The 20,631-nt window shown below is 38.5% G+C and overlaps 1 protein-coding gene across 2 annotated transcripts in view; it reads left to right on the top strand.

Annotated features, from left to right (window-relative positions):
• The window catches only part of LOC126088508 (protein misato), an 85,662-nt gene extending 69,875 nt beyond the window's left edge, over nucleotides 1–15,787 (top strand). Inside the window, exons 6-9 of one of the 2 annotated variants that reach the window (XM_049906653.1) lie at nucleotides 1,294–1,607; nucleotides 9,289–9,500; nucleotides 9,587–9,635; nucleotides 14,090–14,148. In XM_049906653.1, coding sequence (XP_049762610.1) covers nucleotides 1,294–1,607; nucleotides 9,289–9,500; nucleotides 9,587–9,627 — 567 coding nt within the window. In that variant the 3' untranslated portion in view covers nucleotides 9,628–9,635; nucleotides 14,090–14,148. Of the gene's footprint in view, nucleotides 1–1,293; nucleotides 1,608–9,288; nucleotides 9,501–9,586; nucleotides 9,636–14,089 lie in introns of both variants that reach the window. The other variant, XM_049906652.1, reaches the window with a different exon arrangement.
• The last annotated feature ends 4,844 nt before the right edge of the window (nucleotides 15,788–20,631 follow it).

The raw sequence follows: 20,631 nt of genomic DNA, 5'->3' as shown, positions 1-20,631 counted from the left end.
GACGTCCAAAAGGGCATGATTATTGGCTTTCAGGCCAAGGATACAATCATTTCTAAAACTTATAAGTTACTAAACTGCTCGCTTACTGCTGCGGTTAAAGTATACCATGTATGGAAAATGGCATTATCCAAAACTAGCACTGAGGCAAATGTGGTGCTTCACGCGCCATAGACAATAAGTGAAGAGTGACTGCATAGATGTGTGCAGGTGAATAGATGTGCAACAGTTGAGCAACTGACCACCCAGATGGATGAACCAGGGGGCTACCAACCGTGTCTCCTCGATGACTGCTAAGCGAACATTATTGTGTATGGGCCTCTGCAGCAGGCACCTGGTTCATGCACCCTTGCTGACTGCTGTTCATCAGTGAAAATGGCTGGAATTTGCATGCCAGTACTGCAACTGGATGTCACTGAGTAGCACAGGTGGCCTTTTCAGATGAATCTTTATGCTCCATCGGATATGTGGCCATTAGTGTGTCAGTGTGAAACACCCTGCAGCAATCAGAGAAAGAGTTCAGGTCAGAGAAAGGAGCCTTGTAGTCTGGGGAATGTTTTCATTGCATTCCCTTGATGATATCTTTATTCTGGAAGGCACAGTGGATCAACAAAAGTAACAAAAGTATGCATTGATCCTTGGGGACGATGTCCACCACTGTGTGCAGTTTGTTTTTCCTCAGCACAATGGCATCCTCCAATAAAACAGTGCAATGTGGCACACTGCACACAATGTACATCCATGGTTCAAAGAGGTTCAGGATGAGTTTACCATACGCCACTGGCCACCAAACTTCCTGGATTTAAACCCATTCAAGAATCTGTAGGACCATCAAGTGCTTGGTTCCACATCCCTTTCAGTACCCTCCAGAACATCATTGACTCTCTTTGTGCATGTCTTGCAGTGATCTGCACTGCAGCATTTGGTTATTCGGGCTTTTGACAAGTGGACACATTTATGTGATTGGACAGTGTAATATTGGCATCTTGTACACTAATGGTACTGATAGCTATTTATTCAATAGGCAGTTATTGTAATTGTTGAATGTATAATGGTTAATTTGATTGGTTTGCATTATATTTACAGTAATGAAAATGTGCCAGGATTGCTTAGTCTTTTTAATTTTGTCTTCCATACAGTATTGGAAAACTACTTTAATGTTCCATAAGTAGGTTGCTACTTCATTTCTTTCCTCTGCAGTCATTAGTTTTTATTTCACCCAATTATCAGGTGGCAATACAATGTCAGCATTTTGCATGTTAGTAAATTATACTGTTTTTTTCTTTTTTCTTTAAGGCAGATCTGTTATATCACAGCAGTTCATTGATAGCAGCTGCACTGGAAACTTTGACGTTACCGTGGCGACTGCGAACACCACCATCTTCGCTTGGTGACATGTGCAGTGGGTTATCATGCGTTGGCAGAACGTTTGCTGCAGCCAGTCTCTCTCTGCCCTTCAGTTTAAAAGAAGATGCTTTCCTACTAGACACATTGGAAAATTGGGATGGTCCCCTCTGGGAAAGCCTGACACCTAGCTGTCCACTACAAGAGGACCGTATATGGATACAGTCTCTAACTCTACGAGGCGTTCCTGCCACTAAACTTAAAAGGTCAGTGTTATTGAGTGGAACAGCCTGAAAACAAGAAACAACTGTTGATACCACTGTAGAAGCAATATCAGCATGAATTCATTGTCATATGTTTTAAGTATTCACAGCCTTGTAGCCTAAGATGGAAAAGCAGAAAGGAAAATGTATTCAACATGATAATACTGTTATCTTCAATATTAACTGCAACATGACTGTGTGACATTAACCATTATTTTGTGGTTAAGTGATTCGTTCCACCCCATCTTCTCCAGCAATTCTGGATCTATTGTGTTATCTCAAGAGTTCCTGTTGAATTTTGAAACAAAAAGGAGGATTATTGTATGCCTAATTGCGAAATGCCATTGATATACGAGAACTGCACACAGTTTTAACCAGGCAACAGCTTTCAAGCTATGGAATATCCTATTGGGGATGAAAGAATTAATTCTGATTTTATTTCTGTTGCAGATTCACTCCTGAGTGGTTGTTTATTATGGTGTACTGTTCAGTGTTGAGCATGCATTTTATGAACAAATAAAAACATTGTGAATGATTACAAAGTTAGACAGGTCTGCCAGATGTGTTTCAGCTTTTATGTTAGACAGTATTGTTTGCAGGAGATTGGGCGCATTATGTTTACACACCAGACCAGCAAGGAGGTGTCCTTGAAAATCAAGTAGAAATACCCCTCCCCTCTTTCCATCAAGGAGGTAAAGACAAAGCAAAAGGTGGCAGAGATGCTTAAGACTTAAGTGGAAGGTGTACTTAAGACCAATATTAAACTGAAATAGAGCAGAGAAATACAAATCACAAAAAGTATGACTGACTTGAAAATGTGACCATGTAGTGGCATATTAATAGCTCCCCATCTCATTACCATTTGTTTGCCAAATTGTATCTTAGGAGTCCCTGGTTTGTCAGTTAGAGGTGGGACTCTGTCACCTCCAAAGGTCCGAGGCATTTTGCTCTGATTATTGCCAGCATCATATTTAGAGTGCCAGGGAAGCAGGTTGCTAGCCTTACTTGCCCCGAGTCCCATTGGGTTTTACCCCTAACGGCTGAGGGACTAACCGGTGGATTTGGTAGTCTTTGCCGTATGAGCACAAAGGTGACCACGACTGAGAATATGTCCGAGATGCCCAGCCTTATTCCAAAGTAACTGGTATCCCGACTATCGGGACCACTTACTTGGCCACTCATACGTTTCCCGTGGTTCATGAACTAGGACATGACTACAGGAACCCACACCATGAATCAGGTGTAGCAAAGCTAATGCAGTGAGCGCTCAGCTACGATCTACTCTCTTCTGCAAGAAGGAAGTCAGTACCAAGACTAAGTTATCTGTGCACCGTTCAATCTTTCGACCAACTTTGTTGTATGGGAGCGAAAGCTGGGTGGATTCAGGTTACCTTATCAACAAGGTTGAGGTTACGGATATGAAAGTAGCTAGGATGATTGCAGGTACTAGTAGATGGGAACAATGGCAGGAGGGTGTCCACAATGAGGAAATCAGAGAAAAACTGGGAATGAACTCTATAGATGTAGCAGTCAGGGCGAACAGGCTTAGATGGTGGGGTCATGTTACACGCATGGGAGAAGCAAGGTTACCCAAGAGACTCATGGATTCAGCAGTAGAGGGTAGGAGGAGTCGGGGCAGACCGAGGAGAAGGTACCTGGATTCGGTTAAGAATGATTTTGAAGTAATAGGTTTAACATCAGAAGAGGCACCAATGTTAGCACTGAATAGGGGATCATGGAGGATCTGTATAAGGGGGGCTATGCTCCAGACTGAATGCTGAAAGGCATAATCAGTCTTAAATGATGATGATGTAGTGGCATAAGAGCTCTTGCAAGAAATATCTAGTGTATCACAAATACTATGGTACTGTTGGTAAAGTTTACTAATGGTGGGAAATTTGATAATGGGCAGCTTGCCTCAGATTACTACTGTCTTGGCCAAAAGCAATGCTGGATAGTTGAAATCAAAAAATGGGCTCCAAAAAAGGAAGTACTCAGAGAGCATTGAGGTGTCATCTTTATCACTCATTGAAAGAGATGGCTGTTTTTCCAGCAGGGAGAGAAAGGGGGGGGGGGGTAACTTCCTCATTGGTATTAGCACCTTAGGCATCGTTGCACGGGATTATAAGTAGATATTGCATCCTGTTGTTAAACTAGAGGTAACACTGCTTTTGCAGGATACCATAATGCCACTGCCTATTTGGATATAAACAACAAATAATGAGATTTATGTATTTTGATAGGTGTACTGCTTACTGTTTACATCTGGGAAGAGCAATACCGTGTATGGTCAGTAAACATACACAAGAAATAAATAAATAACATTACCCCCTGGTCTTCGTAACCACAGATTCCTTTTTTCTTTTTCTTTGTTGGTGGTGGTGGTGGAGGGGGGGGGGGGAGGGGGGGGGGTGAGAGGAAATAGTAAAATAGTATATATTTGACAGGGGGGCATATCACTAAGAAACCATATTAGACTGCAATTGATCAGGGCATAATTTTCTACAGTAATTTATTTGTTAGACTAAAAGCCTGTATTGCATGAAAAGCTTCTAATAAGAATATTGTAAGTGTTTGTTCATGCTCATCAAGTATCTACTCTGTGGTAAGTATCAAATCATGTCAACACCATCCTTAACATATGTTTATTGATAATGTGGGAACATAGTCTTTTATGGTGTCATTCAGAGTAAATGTATCTCAGTTTACTTGCTGCAACAGATTTGTTTGTATACTCAACTTTTCAACATATTCCTGTGTTGTCATGGTCAGTTGTTACTACTCATGCTAGTAGGTTTGTTGTGCCAGGTGAGCGGGATAAAACTGGCCCGGAAAATATTTAAAGACTGAAGTGAAATTGGCCCTTATTAATGAACAAAAGAATTGCCCATTGCAGAAAATGCTGGAAACCATGATTTCAATGCAGCAGTTGCTTGCTGTAATGTGGGTGTGGGTGTGTATCTCCCACATACTCTGTCCCAAGTACCTTGCTGTAGCATTACATTTGAGTAAGTGAAAGGAGCAGACATGTTGAGTGATCTGTTGAATACAACACAAAAGACACTGAAGATAAAACAGCTATTGTTCAGTTTCAAGAGTTATCCAAATCACAGTTTGTGGAAAATGTGTGCAGAACTATTTGTGCAAGAGTTTAAGATGGGAAGGGTTTTGGCAAAACATCCAACGAAGTCTGAAATGAAAAACTTAGTGGAAAAATGGCATGAAACAGGCTCTGTAGTTAATAAAAATTGTAACCATCTGGAAAGAGTTCAAGCAACAGAAACCATTGCTTGAGTGAAGGAAAGCATGGAACATAGTCTGACAACATCTCAATGCCATTTTATTTGTAGAAGTTAAGAGAGTGTTGTGTCAAAACATTATCAAAAATGATCTGCATCTGTATCATTACAAATTTATTGCTGTGGATGAGTTAAAGCATTAGGCAAACTTTCGTGTGTTGAGTTCCACCAGTGCTTGCTGAATAATGAAATGGAATCAAAATTTTGGATCCTATATTTTTCATTTCTTCAGATAAGGCCTGGTTCAGTTTGTCAAGATACTGAACTCATAGAACATGTACCAGTATGCATCATAAAATCCCTACCTGTAGTTTGAAGAGCCGTTGCATGATCTCAAGAATTATGTTTTATGTTGTGTCCACATCATAACTCGATACTTTAATCCATGTATGGATGAACTCATAGAAGATGAACAACTCTGTAGACAGATATTTTCAGCAAGATGGAGCAACAGCACACACTGTCTCGACAATATTGTCATGAGTGCATGAGGAGCTCGGTGTGGAAAGGACAATGAGCCAAGACAACACTATCTCCTGGCCACCTTGATCACCTGATATCTTCCCTGTGATTTTTACCAGTGGGGAAAATCGAAGAGCCAAGCATATTCAATTGTCACACACTATAAGAGCTAAGCAGAACATTGACGACACTATTGCTGCTGTCACTCAGGCAGAGCTGCTACACATCTGTAAGTTTGGTAAATAGAGCACACTACTGCTTCAGTGTCAATGGGACCATTTCCAGCATCATTTACAAGGGCAGATCAAATATAAATGGGATTTTAATTTTTATGTACATTCATTTATTGAAAAACTCAAGGCAGTTGTAATTTATTTTTCCACATAGTCTCCTGCTTTGGAAATTCATTTATTCCAGCGTATGTCATTATAAAAAGAACAGCCAGTTGCGCACAAAGTCTTCCACACTCTCGTCATCTTCAAATCGTCGCCCTCCGAGAGCTTCTATAAGCAGTCCGAATAAATGGAAATCACAAGGTGATAAGTCCGTGCTGTAAGAAGGTTGATCAAGTGTAGTCCAGTGCATTTCCTGTAGCTTGGAGACAGTTAGAGCTGCAGTATGGGGTTGCGCATTGTCATGGAAGAGTATCACCTGTCAAATCGATTGGTCTCATCTTTTGTGGCGATATGCAGCTCTCGCCTTGTTCAAAAGTTTGCAGTAGTAAGCATCTACATCTACATCTACATCTACATCCATACTCCGCAAGCCACCTGACGGTGTGTGGCGGAGGGTACCTTGAGTACCTCTATCGGTTCTCCCTTCTATTCCAGTCTCGTATTGTTCGTGGAAAGAAGGATTGTCGGTATGCCTCTGTGTGGGCTCTAATCTCTCTGATTTTATCCTCATGGTCTCTTCGCGAGATATACGTAGGAGGGAGCAATATACTGCTTGACTCTTCGGTGAAGGTATGTTCTCGAAACTTTGACAAAAGCCCGTACCGAGCTACTGAGCGTCTCTCCTGTAGAGTCTTCCACTGGAGTTTATCTATCATCTCCGTAACGCTTTCGCGATTACTAAATGATCCTGTAACGAAGCGCGCTGCTCTCCGTTGGATCTTCTCGATATCTTCTATCAATCCTATCTGGTACGGATCCCACACTGCTGAGCAGCATTGATTGTGTGTTGTTCATGCAATAAATCAATCCGCAAAATGCCTCGTTGATAAAAAGGGTTGAAAGAACCTTGCCAGCTGACAGTCGAGTCTTGGCTTTCCCTGGTGCTGCCTCCCCTTTCCTCTGCCACTCCTTACGGGCTTGTTTGGATTCAGGAGCATAGTAGTGAAATTGTTTAGTCGCAGGTGACGATCCTACTCAAAAATGCATCACTTTCGTCCGCAAACCTTGCTGTAAGCCTCTGACAGACCTCCGAACATCTCAACTTCATATTCTCGGTCGAAAGTTTAGGGACCCATCTGGAACACACTTTACGGAACTGTAGGTCATTTGTGATGATAGCTTGACAGCTCCCATAACTGATTCTGACGTCTTGTGCAATTTCTGATACTCTCACCCATCGATCGTTGTCAGTAATGTTTTTAACCACGTGAATGTTTTTGTCTGTAATGCTGGTCCAAGAATAGTGATCGTGTTGCTGATTTTCTGCACATTCTTGTCCTTCCTTGAACTTTTTATGCCAGGCAAATACACGCATCCTTGATAATGTTTTATCGCCAAACTGTGCAGTCAATCTTTGGCAATTTTCTGCCGCTGTAACTCCTTCACGAGCAAGAAATTTGATAATTATGCATTGCACAATGGAGGGTGCACCTGTTGGTCAAACATCGTGAGCATTAGTGATGAAACGGTGGGAAATACCTAACAGCATGCTCTCCTCACTTCTAACGTCCTGCCTAAGTATAGCAGAAGCACGGGGCCAGTCCTACCAATTGTTGATGTTCAGGAATAAAAATCGCATTTATATTTGATCCTCCCTCGTATAATGTTCATCAACTGGGGTGAGTTCAATGTCAGCCATTCTATAAATATTTTCTAGGCCAGTTTTATGTTTTCACAACCCTGTACTTTCATATATAGTTGGCTGAATTATGTTATGAACATGCGAACACATGGAACTTAATATACTACCAGAGATTGTATCAGTGTTTGTGATGGAGGGACATTAGTAATGAAGCTGATCCCAGTAGGTCACAGATAGCTCAGCTTAATTTTTCTGTAGCCTTTCCACTTGAGTATCCAAAGAAATCTAATATGGCATGAAAGCCAAGACATGTTTATTCTTGTTTATTGATGTTTGAATTTTGGTGTAAGAAAGTCAGGTCAGACTGAAAGGAGGAGTTGTGCACTAAATTACAACACTAGTTGAAGTTCACTACAATATATGGAACATAAATGGATTAGGGAGGCCACTAAAAATAGCTGTTAATTGGCTGATATAATGTGTGTTAAAGGTACTAAAGCCGCTTTTACTAGTGAATGAAAATAATTTGATCTTGCTATGTACTCACATCCCACAATGCTTGAATGGTAACCCAGAACATACTATTGCTGTACCAGATTTTCAATGTTAGTTACTTGACTAATCAAAAATACATGTATATAGCATTTATCTCTTGTAAGTGGTCACCTGTAAATGGCTGGATATAGGGGGTGTAACAAAAAGGTATGGGCAGACTTTCAGGAAACGTTCCTCACATGTAGAGGAAGAAAATATGTCATATGGACATGAGTCCAGAAATGCTTTAGTTCATGTTATAGATCATTTTTTACTTCTCTTCATAATCAGTTTAATTGCGAAAACCACACAGAAAGTAGAGTGTACCAGCAGTACCTGAAATGTTTTCTTGCACTAAATGTTCAAAATACGCTCTTGGCCACAGTATGAAACACTCCCCTAAGTAGGTGAAAGGTAGAGATTTGCATTCTGGTCCTAGATGGGAAAATTAGGCCCAACTAACCACCATGTCATCCTCTGCCAGTGTTGTCATTCAATGCTGTGTGGAAGGGCTTGTGGTCAGCTCACTGCTTTCCCAGACATTGTTGTGTTGCCTGACCTTTTAATCACTACTAATTGGTTGAGTAGCTTCTCAGTTGGCCTCACAAGGCTGAGTGCACCCCCATATCATACCAGGAATCACATCCAGGTCTTCCGCATGGCAGTCAGCTGTGCTGACCACTCAGCTGCATAGGCAGACTACTATCTTAAATGAAATGTTCAAAATGCCCTCCTTTAGCAAAGACATATGTATTAATTCAATGTCACCCTGAATCCCCGATGTACTGATGTATACCTGAAGATTTGCTTTATCAACAAAGATTTGGCCTCCATTATCTCTGGACCTAAAGCAAATAGGCTTTTTATTTGTGAGGACATTTGAAAGCTCTTGAGCAGCAAACCCCAGTACAAGGTATACAGAGTTTTCATGCTCATAATATTGAAGTCTGTGAAATAATATGCAGTTCTCCAGGGATACATCAGTGCATCAGACATTCAGTGCAATGGCGGGTTGATGCAAGTATCCCTGTTAACAGAGGGCATTTTGAACACGTCATCTCGAACAGTGTTTTATGCTGTAACCAAGAGGGTACACTAAATGGAAACAAGTTGTTTCCATACCCATGTTCATATAATGTGTTTTCTGTCTATTAAGTGTGGGGAATGTTTCCTGAGAGTTTGGTCATATCTTTTTGATACAGTCTGTACATAGTGCATAATTGCTTCTGGAATCTGACATGTTCTGCATCATTTCAGCATATACTGCCTACATGTTCTTTGTAATTTGATATTAAGTAATTGATTCTGTAGTTGATGTGTCATTTTGGTTGTTTAATTTTTGTTGGAGTTTTGTACTCTACTGAATGCTCATCAATACACAGTGGAACACATTCGTTTGCTATTTTTTATAGGTCAAATGGGGATCCAAGGAGCCCAGCATACTCGTGTTCTTCTGTACAGGAGATGCTGTCTCTTTTCTTATCCTGTTGTTCATATGCTACTGCTTCACAAGTGACAACAAGTGAAAAGCCTCTTGCTGTAACTTCTCCATTTCCTCAGTTTTTCTCAAAAATGGTTACACCCGATGGTTCATTAAGTACCAAGGAAAGACCACCAGAAACTTGTAAGTTCAGTAAAACATTATTTCACACTGACAGTTCTGAAAATGTAACTTACATCTAATTTTCACTGAAGGTTTTATTGTTCCAGTAACTTTCATAGTTTTTGCTATCAGACTGCCTCAGATTTGACAGTGATGGTAAGGAGAAAATTTGCTTTCTCTACATTATTATTATTATTATTATTATTACAATAAATACAACAAGTGAGTTCACTATGCTAGATTTTGTGTTTTATCACTAGTCAGACACTTCCTAAGTTTCTAGGACTGCCTTGATGTATCATTGGATAATTCATGCAGGTAACAGTAAAGTGGCTTTTTGTAAGTGTAAGATGGGTATTTAGTCAATGCCATCAGTTTTCAACTGCCCACTAAGATGAAAGGCACTGCTTCCAACATACCTAGAACCTCTGGGACCATTTTCGCAGGTTTATGCCCGAGTCACTGTAGTTCAGTTTTCTGTCCTTGTATCTGGCAAGTCTTTTGATTTGTTTCTCATTAATTCTGCTATTACCTGGGATGACAACATCAATTATCCACTATTATTATTATTATTATTATTATTATTATCACCATTGTGACATTGCTTTTGTTATTTTTCAGCTGCATGTGTCATTCTGGGCAGGTTAATGAAACACTTTTTCTATACCTGTAAGAAATCACTCTATTGTTTTACACTGGGAATAGATGTGGACATTGACTAAGGTTAAAATTGTTTGTTGTCACATTGTCCATGTGCGTGGATAGTTCAGTTGGTAGAGCATCTGCCTGCAAAAGTCAGAAGTTCCAGGTTTGTGTCGCAGTTTGGCATACAATTTTAATCTGTCAGGAAGATTCAATCAGCAAACGCTCGTCTGCAGTGTGAAAATTCAGTTTAGAAATACAGAATTAACATTACTGGTGTTTGTTAAAAGTAGCTATGAAGGAATTACCCCCAAAGTGCTGTATTTCTGTTATTTATTTAGTTGAGACTCCTGGTATGTTAAACATTTGTCTCAAATGGAAAATCACAAATTGTTGAGATCAGTTTTGTTACACATTGGATGCATATTTTGCACATTTGCATATCCGGCATTAAACAGAGGAGGGGGCAGCGAAATATTGACAGATACTGAAGCATAATAGGTCAGACTGTTAATCATATTTTGCTGGTAACAGATTAATGACTAGGCTTAAAAAAATTGACACAAACCCTAGCTTTTGAAACTAGATATTGTTTCAACCTTTGAAAATAGGAATTGTATGGGGAAGACACTCGTGTCTCTAGGTGAAGGAATAGGCTGCAGAAAAGGATAAAGGAAAATTATCAGTGTTAAATGTGGCCCACCTAATTGTGTATAAAAAATGTTTGCCATATATCAACCAAAATACGTCTAAGCTTGGACAGTTTAAAAATGATAACACCATTCAGTTTCTTCACCCATTACCCTTAAGTTTAATCAGACATCATGGAGGAATTAGAATTACATGTATAAATTACTGGGAGAGAAAGCAAGTGCTGAATCAAGTGTAGTACTCTGGTGAGCTGTGACCACAGTGGAGGGATGGAAGAGCCATTCTTAGGCTATTATCACACTGGACACATCTCAATTGGCACCTAGGTACTTCATGACTCACCTCACTAAACCAACACATGTGACCTTATGAGACCAGCTGCACTGAGCTCTAGGTATTAAGCTAGTCACTTGGCATGTTGCTAGACAAACAGTCATGTTGGTTCTACCTGGCATGTCACCAATTCAAAGATTGTGTTCCTGATTATGTAATATTGTTTGCTTCTTCTCTGCCATGGATGATGAAGCATTAATATTGTCAGTTTTCAAAGGGGAATTTTGTGGATTCCAGCACATGATGCTCACAAAAAGATGATGAGGGAAGATGTTGCAAAGGAAACTGACAGTTCCAATAAGTTTCAGTTTTATTTTTATTCATAAAAGAAAATTTAGATTAATTAACAGTTGTAATTAACAACAATAATCATAGTGCTTTCTGATATTTTTAATCTGGTAACAAATTCAAAGCTGAATGAATCCCATCCGAATCATTGCCATGTTCAGTAATGTTTTTGAGACAGAAAGCTCATTTGCCAGGACAGCGAACTAGTCCCACCAAGATATGCCTCGTATTTTCTGCTAGTCTCAAATCTCTGTGCTAAGGTCCCCATAAACTGAATCTTGGTGGAAAATTGGCATCGCTATCTTCCCGAGTAGTGGAAGGTTGTTCATGCTCCATCACAAAGTTATGGAGAATACTTTCAGAATTACTACAGCATTACATAAATCACTTTCAATAGCTTTTGCAGTACTCTTCACTTTGATGCCATTATGCTGAATGCACATTCAATGCTTTGGTGAGATCTTGAAAGATGGAAGTTGTATAATATTTTGTCTCGGGAAAGGGTTTCATCAGTTAGTCCAATAGAGGATAACCACCATCCACAGTTAAAACAAATGCAGTTGTGATATTAATCCCAGAATCAGTCTTTCCACGGGAATGCTGTGGTGACCTGAGTCTTGGATTTGAAGGTGTTGAACTTCAGAAGTCGCTCAAGTCACATTCTCGCCCTTGCATGCCAGTGCCAGTGGTGACAAATTTACAATTCCCATCTACTACAGATTGCGGGAAAATAGAAAATTATTGTTTGTATTGGTAATGCAAAGATCCACAATGATGTGCCCCTTTTACCTCCAGATGTTTCCCATCTATTGTACCAAAGCAGTTTCGAAAACTCCATTTTACAAAAAAGTCATTGGCAGGGACTGGCAAGCACTTATCCATCAACGAGTCCCTGAGTTTTTGACATATCTCCTTTATTATGCCATCCAATAAAAGTGGTATGCAAGTGACCTATACCTCTCTTCCATTGTTAAAAATCTGAAATTAAAAATAATGAAAATAATATTGTTTTCCTTTTTTTACCAATTGTTCAGTCAGTTTCTGATCCTTATAAAACAAACTGATAGTATTTCTTTTGTTTGCAGAAAAACATGTAGAAAGAAGGAAAAAGAATTTGCAGTCCTACTTTCTTTAAGAACTGCAAAAAGTTGGCAAAGCATGAAGTGGAGATGGAGCTGACGATGTTATCACAAGCTCTTAGTGCTCTTGTGAACTGTTACAATTTTTAAGAAATACTTCAATGACCTCCAAATGCAGAGATTTTAGTATTTTAGAAAGAACATGAAAACAAGAGAGAGTACTACGTTATTTCAAGACGTATTCTGCAGACAGTTAACACACATGAACCACAGAGGAAAAACTGTGTCTCCAAGCAAAGGAAACTTGTTCTTAGACCTTGAGTGGAAAAAAAATTAAATACCAGAGCAAGACATCTTTTGGAATTTGGTACTATATATGACTGAAATTCCACCTTTGAAAAAACTTATACTGTGGAGAAAAATTCAAAATTTCATTGTTCCAGAAATGTAATGGGTTCAAAATGGCATTTACGAGCCACCTTTGGACACTCATGTAACAAACAACAATACACAGGAAGAAGAACGATAACTTAATTTAACTGATTCTGACAACATTACTTCAAATGGCATTGTGTTGTGCAGTCTTTCATACCATTCCACAGAAAAGTGCACCATTGTGTCAGTTTTCATTGTGCTCTCTTCTATTTCTTGGAAATGTAAATTAAGTTTTCAATAGTTTCTTCTTACTAACTACTTGTGGACTATGCATTCATTCAGTACAACTTCTTTTAAAAAAATAAAACGAAAGTATTGGATTTATAGTTACTCACTTCAAAGTTACAACTAGACACTGCTCAGGAGATACACTAACTCTGTAATTAATATCTACTGAATGATTTTTACAGTCATTCATAAGTGACTGAAATATATGTCGTGAAACTCCCAACATTGCTTGTACAAGACGTTCACTTCTCTCACAATTAGTGCCATGTACCTAACACAATAGCAGTTTCCTCAACAGTTTATATTTCAAAGAAATAATTTCTGCCAGAAGCATTTTCTGACTCAGAGTTGGATATGGATATTATGGCAGTGTGATTGAGCAAAATACCTATGGCAACTGACACTGATGCCTGGTGTGGCCACCAAGCATCCAAATGCTTGGCGCCAGGGGAGACGCAAAGTATGTAGGTGCCAAGTTAGGGACATCTGATGTGGCCGTAGTCTGGTCAGGATGGCTTTCAGTTCTCCCACATGGGCATTTGGGGTTTGAAAGAAGGTGGGGAGTGGAATGGAGGGTTAGGTGTGTGTGGCTGATAACTATGATTGCTGCATGGGAGGCAGCAGATGCACATGATATGAATGTGTTAATCAGTTACTGCTGAATAGAAGAGACTCTGAAGTCAGAGAACTTTGTTGCCACAAAAATGTAGGCTGAATAATGAGAAAGTTAGTTGACAGGATTGTACAATAATAATTAACAATATAGGTATTGAAAAAGGAAAGAAGAAATGGGTAAAATGGAAGAAATTGAGTGTAATTTTCTAATTATGTTCTCTCTTCCAGGTTATAATGTTTGTTTACAGCTTCAGTCAGTTTAAATATTGTATATGAAAATGAAAAAATCTTTAATATAGTAATGTATGATGTATTCCACAATAAATATTTCTGCTTCAGGTGTACATTCTGTTCCTGCACTGGCTGGCCTTCACAGCACCAAAGGAGTTGGCACTATGCTGGAGTCCTTGCACACTGAAGCATCTCGACTTCACATGACGCGGATGCATCAGTTTCGTAGCTCAGGCCTCGAAGATGATGAATATAATGAGTGCCTTTCAGCTCTGTTGGAGTTACGTGATTGTTATCGTGAGGAGTTTGATGTCTGAAACATCATAATAATTTTCGCAATTTAGTTTGTGACAATAAAATGTTCCAAGATTATACTATCTTGGTTTCTGCACAAGATATGAAAAATCCATAGGCACTGGCCAGGGAACAAACATTAAAGCAGATATTCTTACAGAAAGAAATAATATTTCAGAAATCAAAAGCCAGAGTGATTTTACCATTTTAATTCTGTTACAAGATGGCCCCAGAACACTGGTAATTTTTTTTTCTTTATGGAGAATTAATTTTTCGATATTTTTGTCTCCTGCAGTGGTAAATCTTGCCTTTCTGACATTGTTAATTCCATGGCAGTTTCTTTAAAGTCTAATACACCTATGAACGTCATAGGCATTAGTATGTTAGTATTATGTGACATACTTTATGGCCACCATTCAGAATGGTCAGCAGTATCAATTTATCAGTGGCTGACACAGAAAAAAGTATCAGATTCAGATGATGACTGGCTTTTTCAGGTAGGCAACATGATGTGCAGAAATTTGTGTGAAGACAAACTGATTAAAAGAGAGAGCAGTTAAATGCATAAATGGTGCTGAGCATTTCAATTAGAATGTCATGTAGGAATGATAGCAACTAACAATGTGTAGGAAAAATTGTATTAATTTGAACCATATCCATTTGAAAGCATTTCTTGCATGCTCAAAATCGGTCAGTCCTTCTTCTTGTTGTGCTTTTGGCCCATGTCGATGCAATTTTATTAACGGTTTTGGCATGGTTAATTTAGGGAGTGGCTGGATGCCCTTCCTGTCACCACACCATTACCACTCCACCCTCTCCCTGAATGTAGAATACAAATACCACAAATGTCTGCATGTAGTGTTATCCATGGGAAAGTGAATGAAAGTTTTGTAAATGTTATGAATCATGTAACTGAGATGGGACTTAAGACCATCCTGGTATTCACCTAGTGGGTTGTGGGGCAACTACCTAAGAACCTCATCTATGCAAGCCAGCACACTGACCCTCATCATTAAACCGTCGGGCGGATTCGATCCATGGTGGATGCACGTTCCCATTCTGGAAGCAGTGACTCAACACACACACACACACACACACACACACACACACACACACACACCCCTGACCGGGTGGTTTAAAATTGGTCAACCCTTAACCCTTTAACTGCTCTGGACGTGTTAACGCCCGTGCATAGACACGTTCAGAGTACCAGTTGGAAGGACTGGTGGCACACATAAACAGGTTCAGAGCACACAGGCACAAACGCACACGTGCTAACACATCCAGAGCAGTTAAAGGGTTAAAGAAGTGAAATTATTTCAAGACATAAAGCTGGTTGCTGTCATTCTAACACTGGCTGTCTTTCTGGTCAGTCACAGAATTTCTTTGTCCAATGTTGACGAAATATTGTCTACAATTAAGTCATACAATTTGATTCTAAGATGTTGATAGCTCAAGTTCATAAATGTGACTGTACAGTGCAAAATAATGAGAACAGTGTTAACAATCAAATGCCTTGTTATTAAACCTGTCTTTCCTGTGAATTGGCCTATTTGACATAGTCCCTGAAAGTAAAGGTTTTAATAAAAGAAATACTCCTGTAACTGAAACCGTTCATAACAGTAAGAACCAGTAAAAAATCCCGGTTGCACAAGACTGCAGTCATGTGTGTGTCTCGTCTAATTTTGACGAAGGCCTTACTGGTCGAAAGCTATATTTGTGACAGTCTTTATATTGTGCCTATCTGTGACTCAGTATCTCCACTATATGGTGAGTAGCAACTTTACTTTCCATAATATTGTTAGTAAGAAACCTGTATTATGCTTTGGGGAAGAAGAAAAAAAAGAGGATTCATAAATGAGACAGATTAATGCTGTAATTTTTTGCCTCCAGTGAGAAATCCTTGAGGGTGGGTAAGTACAACACATGAACAATATTAGAATCCCCTTTTAGAATATAAATTAAATCTGAAAGAAATAGCCTATCACCTATTCTAATAATTTTTAAGGTTCCCAGCTTCATTTTAAAGAGTCAATATGTTATATTTGATGCATGTATTTTGTCATGACCACCATAGCAAGAGAATGGTGATTTTAAAATCAGTTTTTAGTTCTAATTTTTAGTCACATTACATGTGAATCTTTGTAAGTTCATTGTGATATTCCCCGCTACATTCATGAGCGTTTGAATGTTGATTCTCATCCATTTTCAAACATTTCAGTGATCGTCTCTATACATTTTTCTCTCTCCCCACCCCCCTTCTGCTCCTATTTTAAAATTTTTACTTTTTATGCCTAAAAAAGAAGTCACTTTAAAACATCAAATCATTTCAGTTATTGTGTACCTTCTGTTACCATGTTCTGCTTTCAACACATGTAATTCACCGACTACTTAAAACTCCCTGGGAGTGGCCAGCAGGTTTTCATCTACACTGGTGCATACTGAATCTCATCAGAATTGACCAGACCAGATGTGGAGCATTGCTGCATCAGTGGGTATGAACGTCCTTCCCTGAGTGTGACTGCACTGGATTTCAAACTTAGAGCCATGAATCCATTGCAAACTTGAGATATATAATATGTTGGAAATAGCTGTCTAGTATTTCATCTTGTCATCATATGGTAAATAAATGATACTACGTAATGCCTGACCCTGCGAACCACTAATTTTGGTGAATGAACGGAAGAGTGCACAAGCTTCCGCGCGCACACACGCACACACACACACACACACACACACACACACACACACACACACACACACAGAGAGAGAGAGAGAGAGAGAGAGAGAGAGAGAGAGAGAATTTTTGAAAAATGAAGTGAGAGGTTGTAATGCACAATCCATTCTGGATCAGGTGTTATCATTAGAACACTTGAAAATAAGGAAATTTTATTTACACACATCACAATTTTTTATTGTTTGACAAGAGAATGGTAGCTACTGTGTAAGTTACGCACAACTGATTTGTGGTGTGAGCCAACTGACTGAGTCCTATATGACCATGTGAGCGAGTTCAAAATGTGAGATGGGGTGAGTAAAGCTTAAGTAGATAGTCTGCCCACACCAACTATTGAGGCATAAAAGCCATGACTGAATCCCAGATAGTGTTCGATTCCAAAGACATTATACATGTCTTTATCTGTGCCTGACTACAGCCAACATGAAGAATCGAGTGCAGTAAGAAGTAATCAAACAATGGAAAATCCAGGATGGAATGTAACAATATTATGAAAACAAAAGTTGCTACTGACCATAAATAGACAGTTTTTTTGTTGTGCCTGTTTGCGACTCAGCATCTCCGCTTTGCAGTAAGAAGTAAGATTGAAACCAATTGTATACATTGAAGATCAGAATCTCTAAAAAGCAGTTTTTGAAATAAATATTTGTTGGTTGTAGATAAAAAACAATTTCTACTGGTAAACTTTTTACAAAAACTGTTAAGCCTTATTGTGTTTTTAGATGGGAACAGTTCATTTACAGAAACAGATTTGTAAGAAGTCTCACACAGACACAGTTCCTTCAGGGGTACTGACAGTAATGAAAAGTAATATTACAGCAAAGTAGGTTAAAATATAGATGTTTTTAAAGTTGTTTGTTGTGAAGGTTTCAAAGAATTAGGCCATTAATTAATAGGTGCAGATTGTGGAAAAGTCATCATTGCATATGTAATGCCACATCCCTCTACTACAAGTAAACTTGTCAAGAAACAGGCTGATACAGTCAAAACAGTGTAATGCCTTAAATTATTATGAAAGTTATTAATACAGCATGTGCTGCAACAGTTAATAAGTGAACTAATCGGTGCAGTCAATGCATATTACATGAACACAGATTGGTCTCTTAACAATGTTTTATTTACAACTAAATTCCCTCAATATACAAAGGCAGGAATGAATATTATTAAATAAATCGAAGAGGTTATATTTGAGTTAAACTTTTCACTTGCTATGTTGCATATTTTTGTTTTTGTCATTGACAAGGATGCAAGAATAGTAGCTTGAGAAAATCTTGAATGGCTTCCTTTTCCTGCATTTGGTCACATTTTCAATGAAATTAGCTTTTTGTTAAATAATGTCTAACATGACAGCAACAATAAATACTGCAAAATACATTGTACAATACATGAAGAAAAGTAGGCTCTGCTCATCTTTTAATTCTGAATGGTATCCTTTGCTGCTTAGCTGTTTACATCCTTCCAGAACTTTCTTTACTATGTCTTAAAAAGAAAATAAGTCAGCACATGATGGAATAGCTTGTGTACTATGCTACAGCCACACACTCATAACAAATTTGCTGCTTTATGAACAGAAAAGAATTCCACTTCCAGGTTGCAGGGATATGTTAATAAGCTTGCAGGAAAATTTTTTTTGATTTCCTGCAATCATTTAAAGAGGCCGTAGGTGAACAGTAAGGGAAAAGAACACAGAATCCAGTTAGTTCCTTAGTTACTCGAGTTTCAAAACGTATGCAGTCTCAATTACAATATCCATGAGTGAGTTTAATGACTGCAGATATGAGTATGTTTCCATAATGATATGACAAAGATAGCCATATAACTAACTGGTGTAATTAATGTGTAGTAACAGATACCTGGTGTGTGGGTGTTTTTTTAAAGAAACAGACTATACATCAATCCCTGACTTTTCTATGTAAATATGTAATTACTTCAAAGCATAAAATTGCTACATTCTTGTGGCTCTTTCTCAGTGAACTCAGTATGCTTGACATAAGTGAAAAGCAGGAGATTAATAGCTGTGTTAACAAATGTGTGCAGGCTATTCGGGTAAAATATCCAATCATTAATATAATTGTTTTTGTACAGGTAGTACATTGTGTCCTATTGCTGAATGCAAGTATTATAATTCTCATATTATTTTGTCAGTGTAAAACATTTTTGCCAAGTAAGCAGACAGCAGATAAAATAGCTAGTATGTATTTTAATGCATCTGGAGATGGTGACATCTCAGAGGAGACATGAAAAGTATCTTCCAGGCTGTAGTTGCAAGATGTATTTTATGTATCCCAACAACAAGCGCCTTCATATGTTTTCTTTGTAAATGCAGCCATCTTCTAGAATTTTGATATAGTGTTTATTTAAAGTGTTCGTAATTTATGATCACTGACAAACTGAATCAATCTTCTGTTTGGAAATTATTTTTTCTTTCCATTAATTGTAAGGAAACATCAAAGTGTTTTTCATGTGCTATAGGTGGGTAATTGTGTCATGTTCCTTAGAATGTTGCATTAGCATAAAAAATGAGAGTGATAAAGAGAGAGAAGGGCTGAGGGGAGGATTTGGGGGGGGGGGGGGTGGATAGAAGTTTTTGAAATTCGGTGCTACAGAACTTCGCTGAATATTAGAGGGGTAAATTGAATAACTGTTGAAGAACCACTGAATCAAATCGAAGACAAAAGAAATTTGTAGCAGAAGTTGACTAAAAAAGGAATTAGTGGATAGGACACATCCCGAAGTGAGATTAAAAAGTTTAGTTTGGTAATGGAAGGGAGTGCCGGGGATAAAAATTGTAGAGGTAGACAAAGATGTGACTCTCAAAAGCTAGTCCAAGTGGTTGCAATTCTTATGAAGAGGCTTTGAAGGTGTTAAGCTAGCATGTAGAGCACCATCAAATAAGTATGTGGACTGAAGATGATAAACAGCAGCCCCAGCACTTGTTCAAAGTGATGATCCTCAACAATAATAAATTTATTGATCATTCTTGTGAAGGATTTCTGACAGAGAAGTATTATTTCATTGGTAATGACTCTGCAACAACTTGCAAGAATTACTTATATTTATAAAAAGGAAAGTAAACCAGCTTGGACAGTTAATACTAGATAATAACTATTTTCAAATATGGGGATGTGTCTATTCTACCACCTATCAAGGTCATTTACCTATAAATCTTGGCATCTATGTATGATCAACATCTAAAAGTTAACGTATATAAAGACTACAAAAGGAAAAGTTGCTGATGAAAAATTTGTATGTGACAGACAGGTATTACCAACAGAAGTACAAGTTACAAATTAGGTATTACTTGGCAAAAACTTAAACATTTACTTACAGTGATGATTCAAAATGTTGCGACTGGCAACTGTGAGATTGAATGTGACCTGGTAGCATTGTGGGCACATGATGTGGTAAGAAAAGTGTATAAGCAGAGTCAACACTAACGTGGAACCGTTCTAGCTATGAAATGGGATGCAAATAGGGAAATCCATTAACATAAGTGATTTTGACAAAGGGGAACAAGCATTTCGAAAACAGTGAAGCTGTTTGCGTACAACTGTCGTGAGCATCTGAGGAATGTGGTTGAAGGTCGGTGAAACCAACGGACAGGTGACAAAGCATTAAA

This window comes from Schistocerca cancellata, chromosome 6 (assembly GCF_023864275.1).
Source record: "Schistocerca cancellata isolate TAMUIC-IGC-003103 chromosome 6, iqSchCanc2.1, whole genome shotgun sequence".
NCBI lineage: Eukaryota > Metazoa > Arthropoda > Insecta > Orthoptera > Acrididae > Schistocerca > Schistocerca cancellata.
Note: the sequence above shows the minus strand (reverse complement) of the source record. Positions and strands in the feature narration are given on the sequence as shown.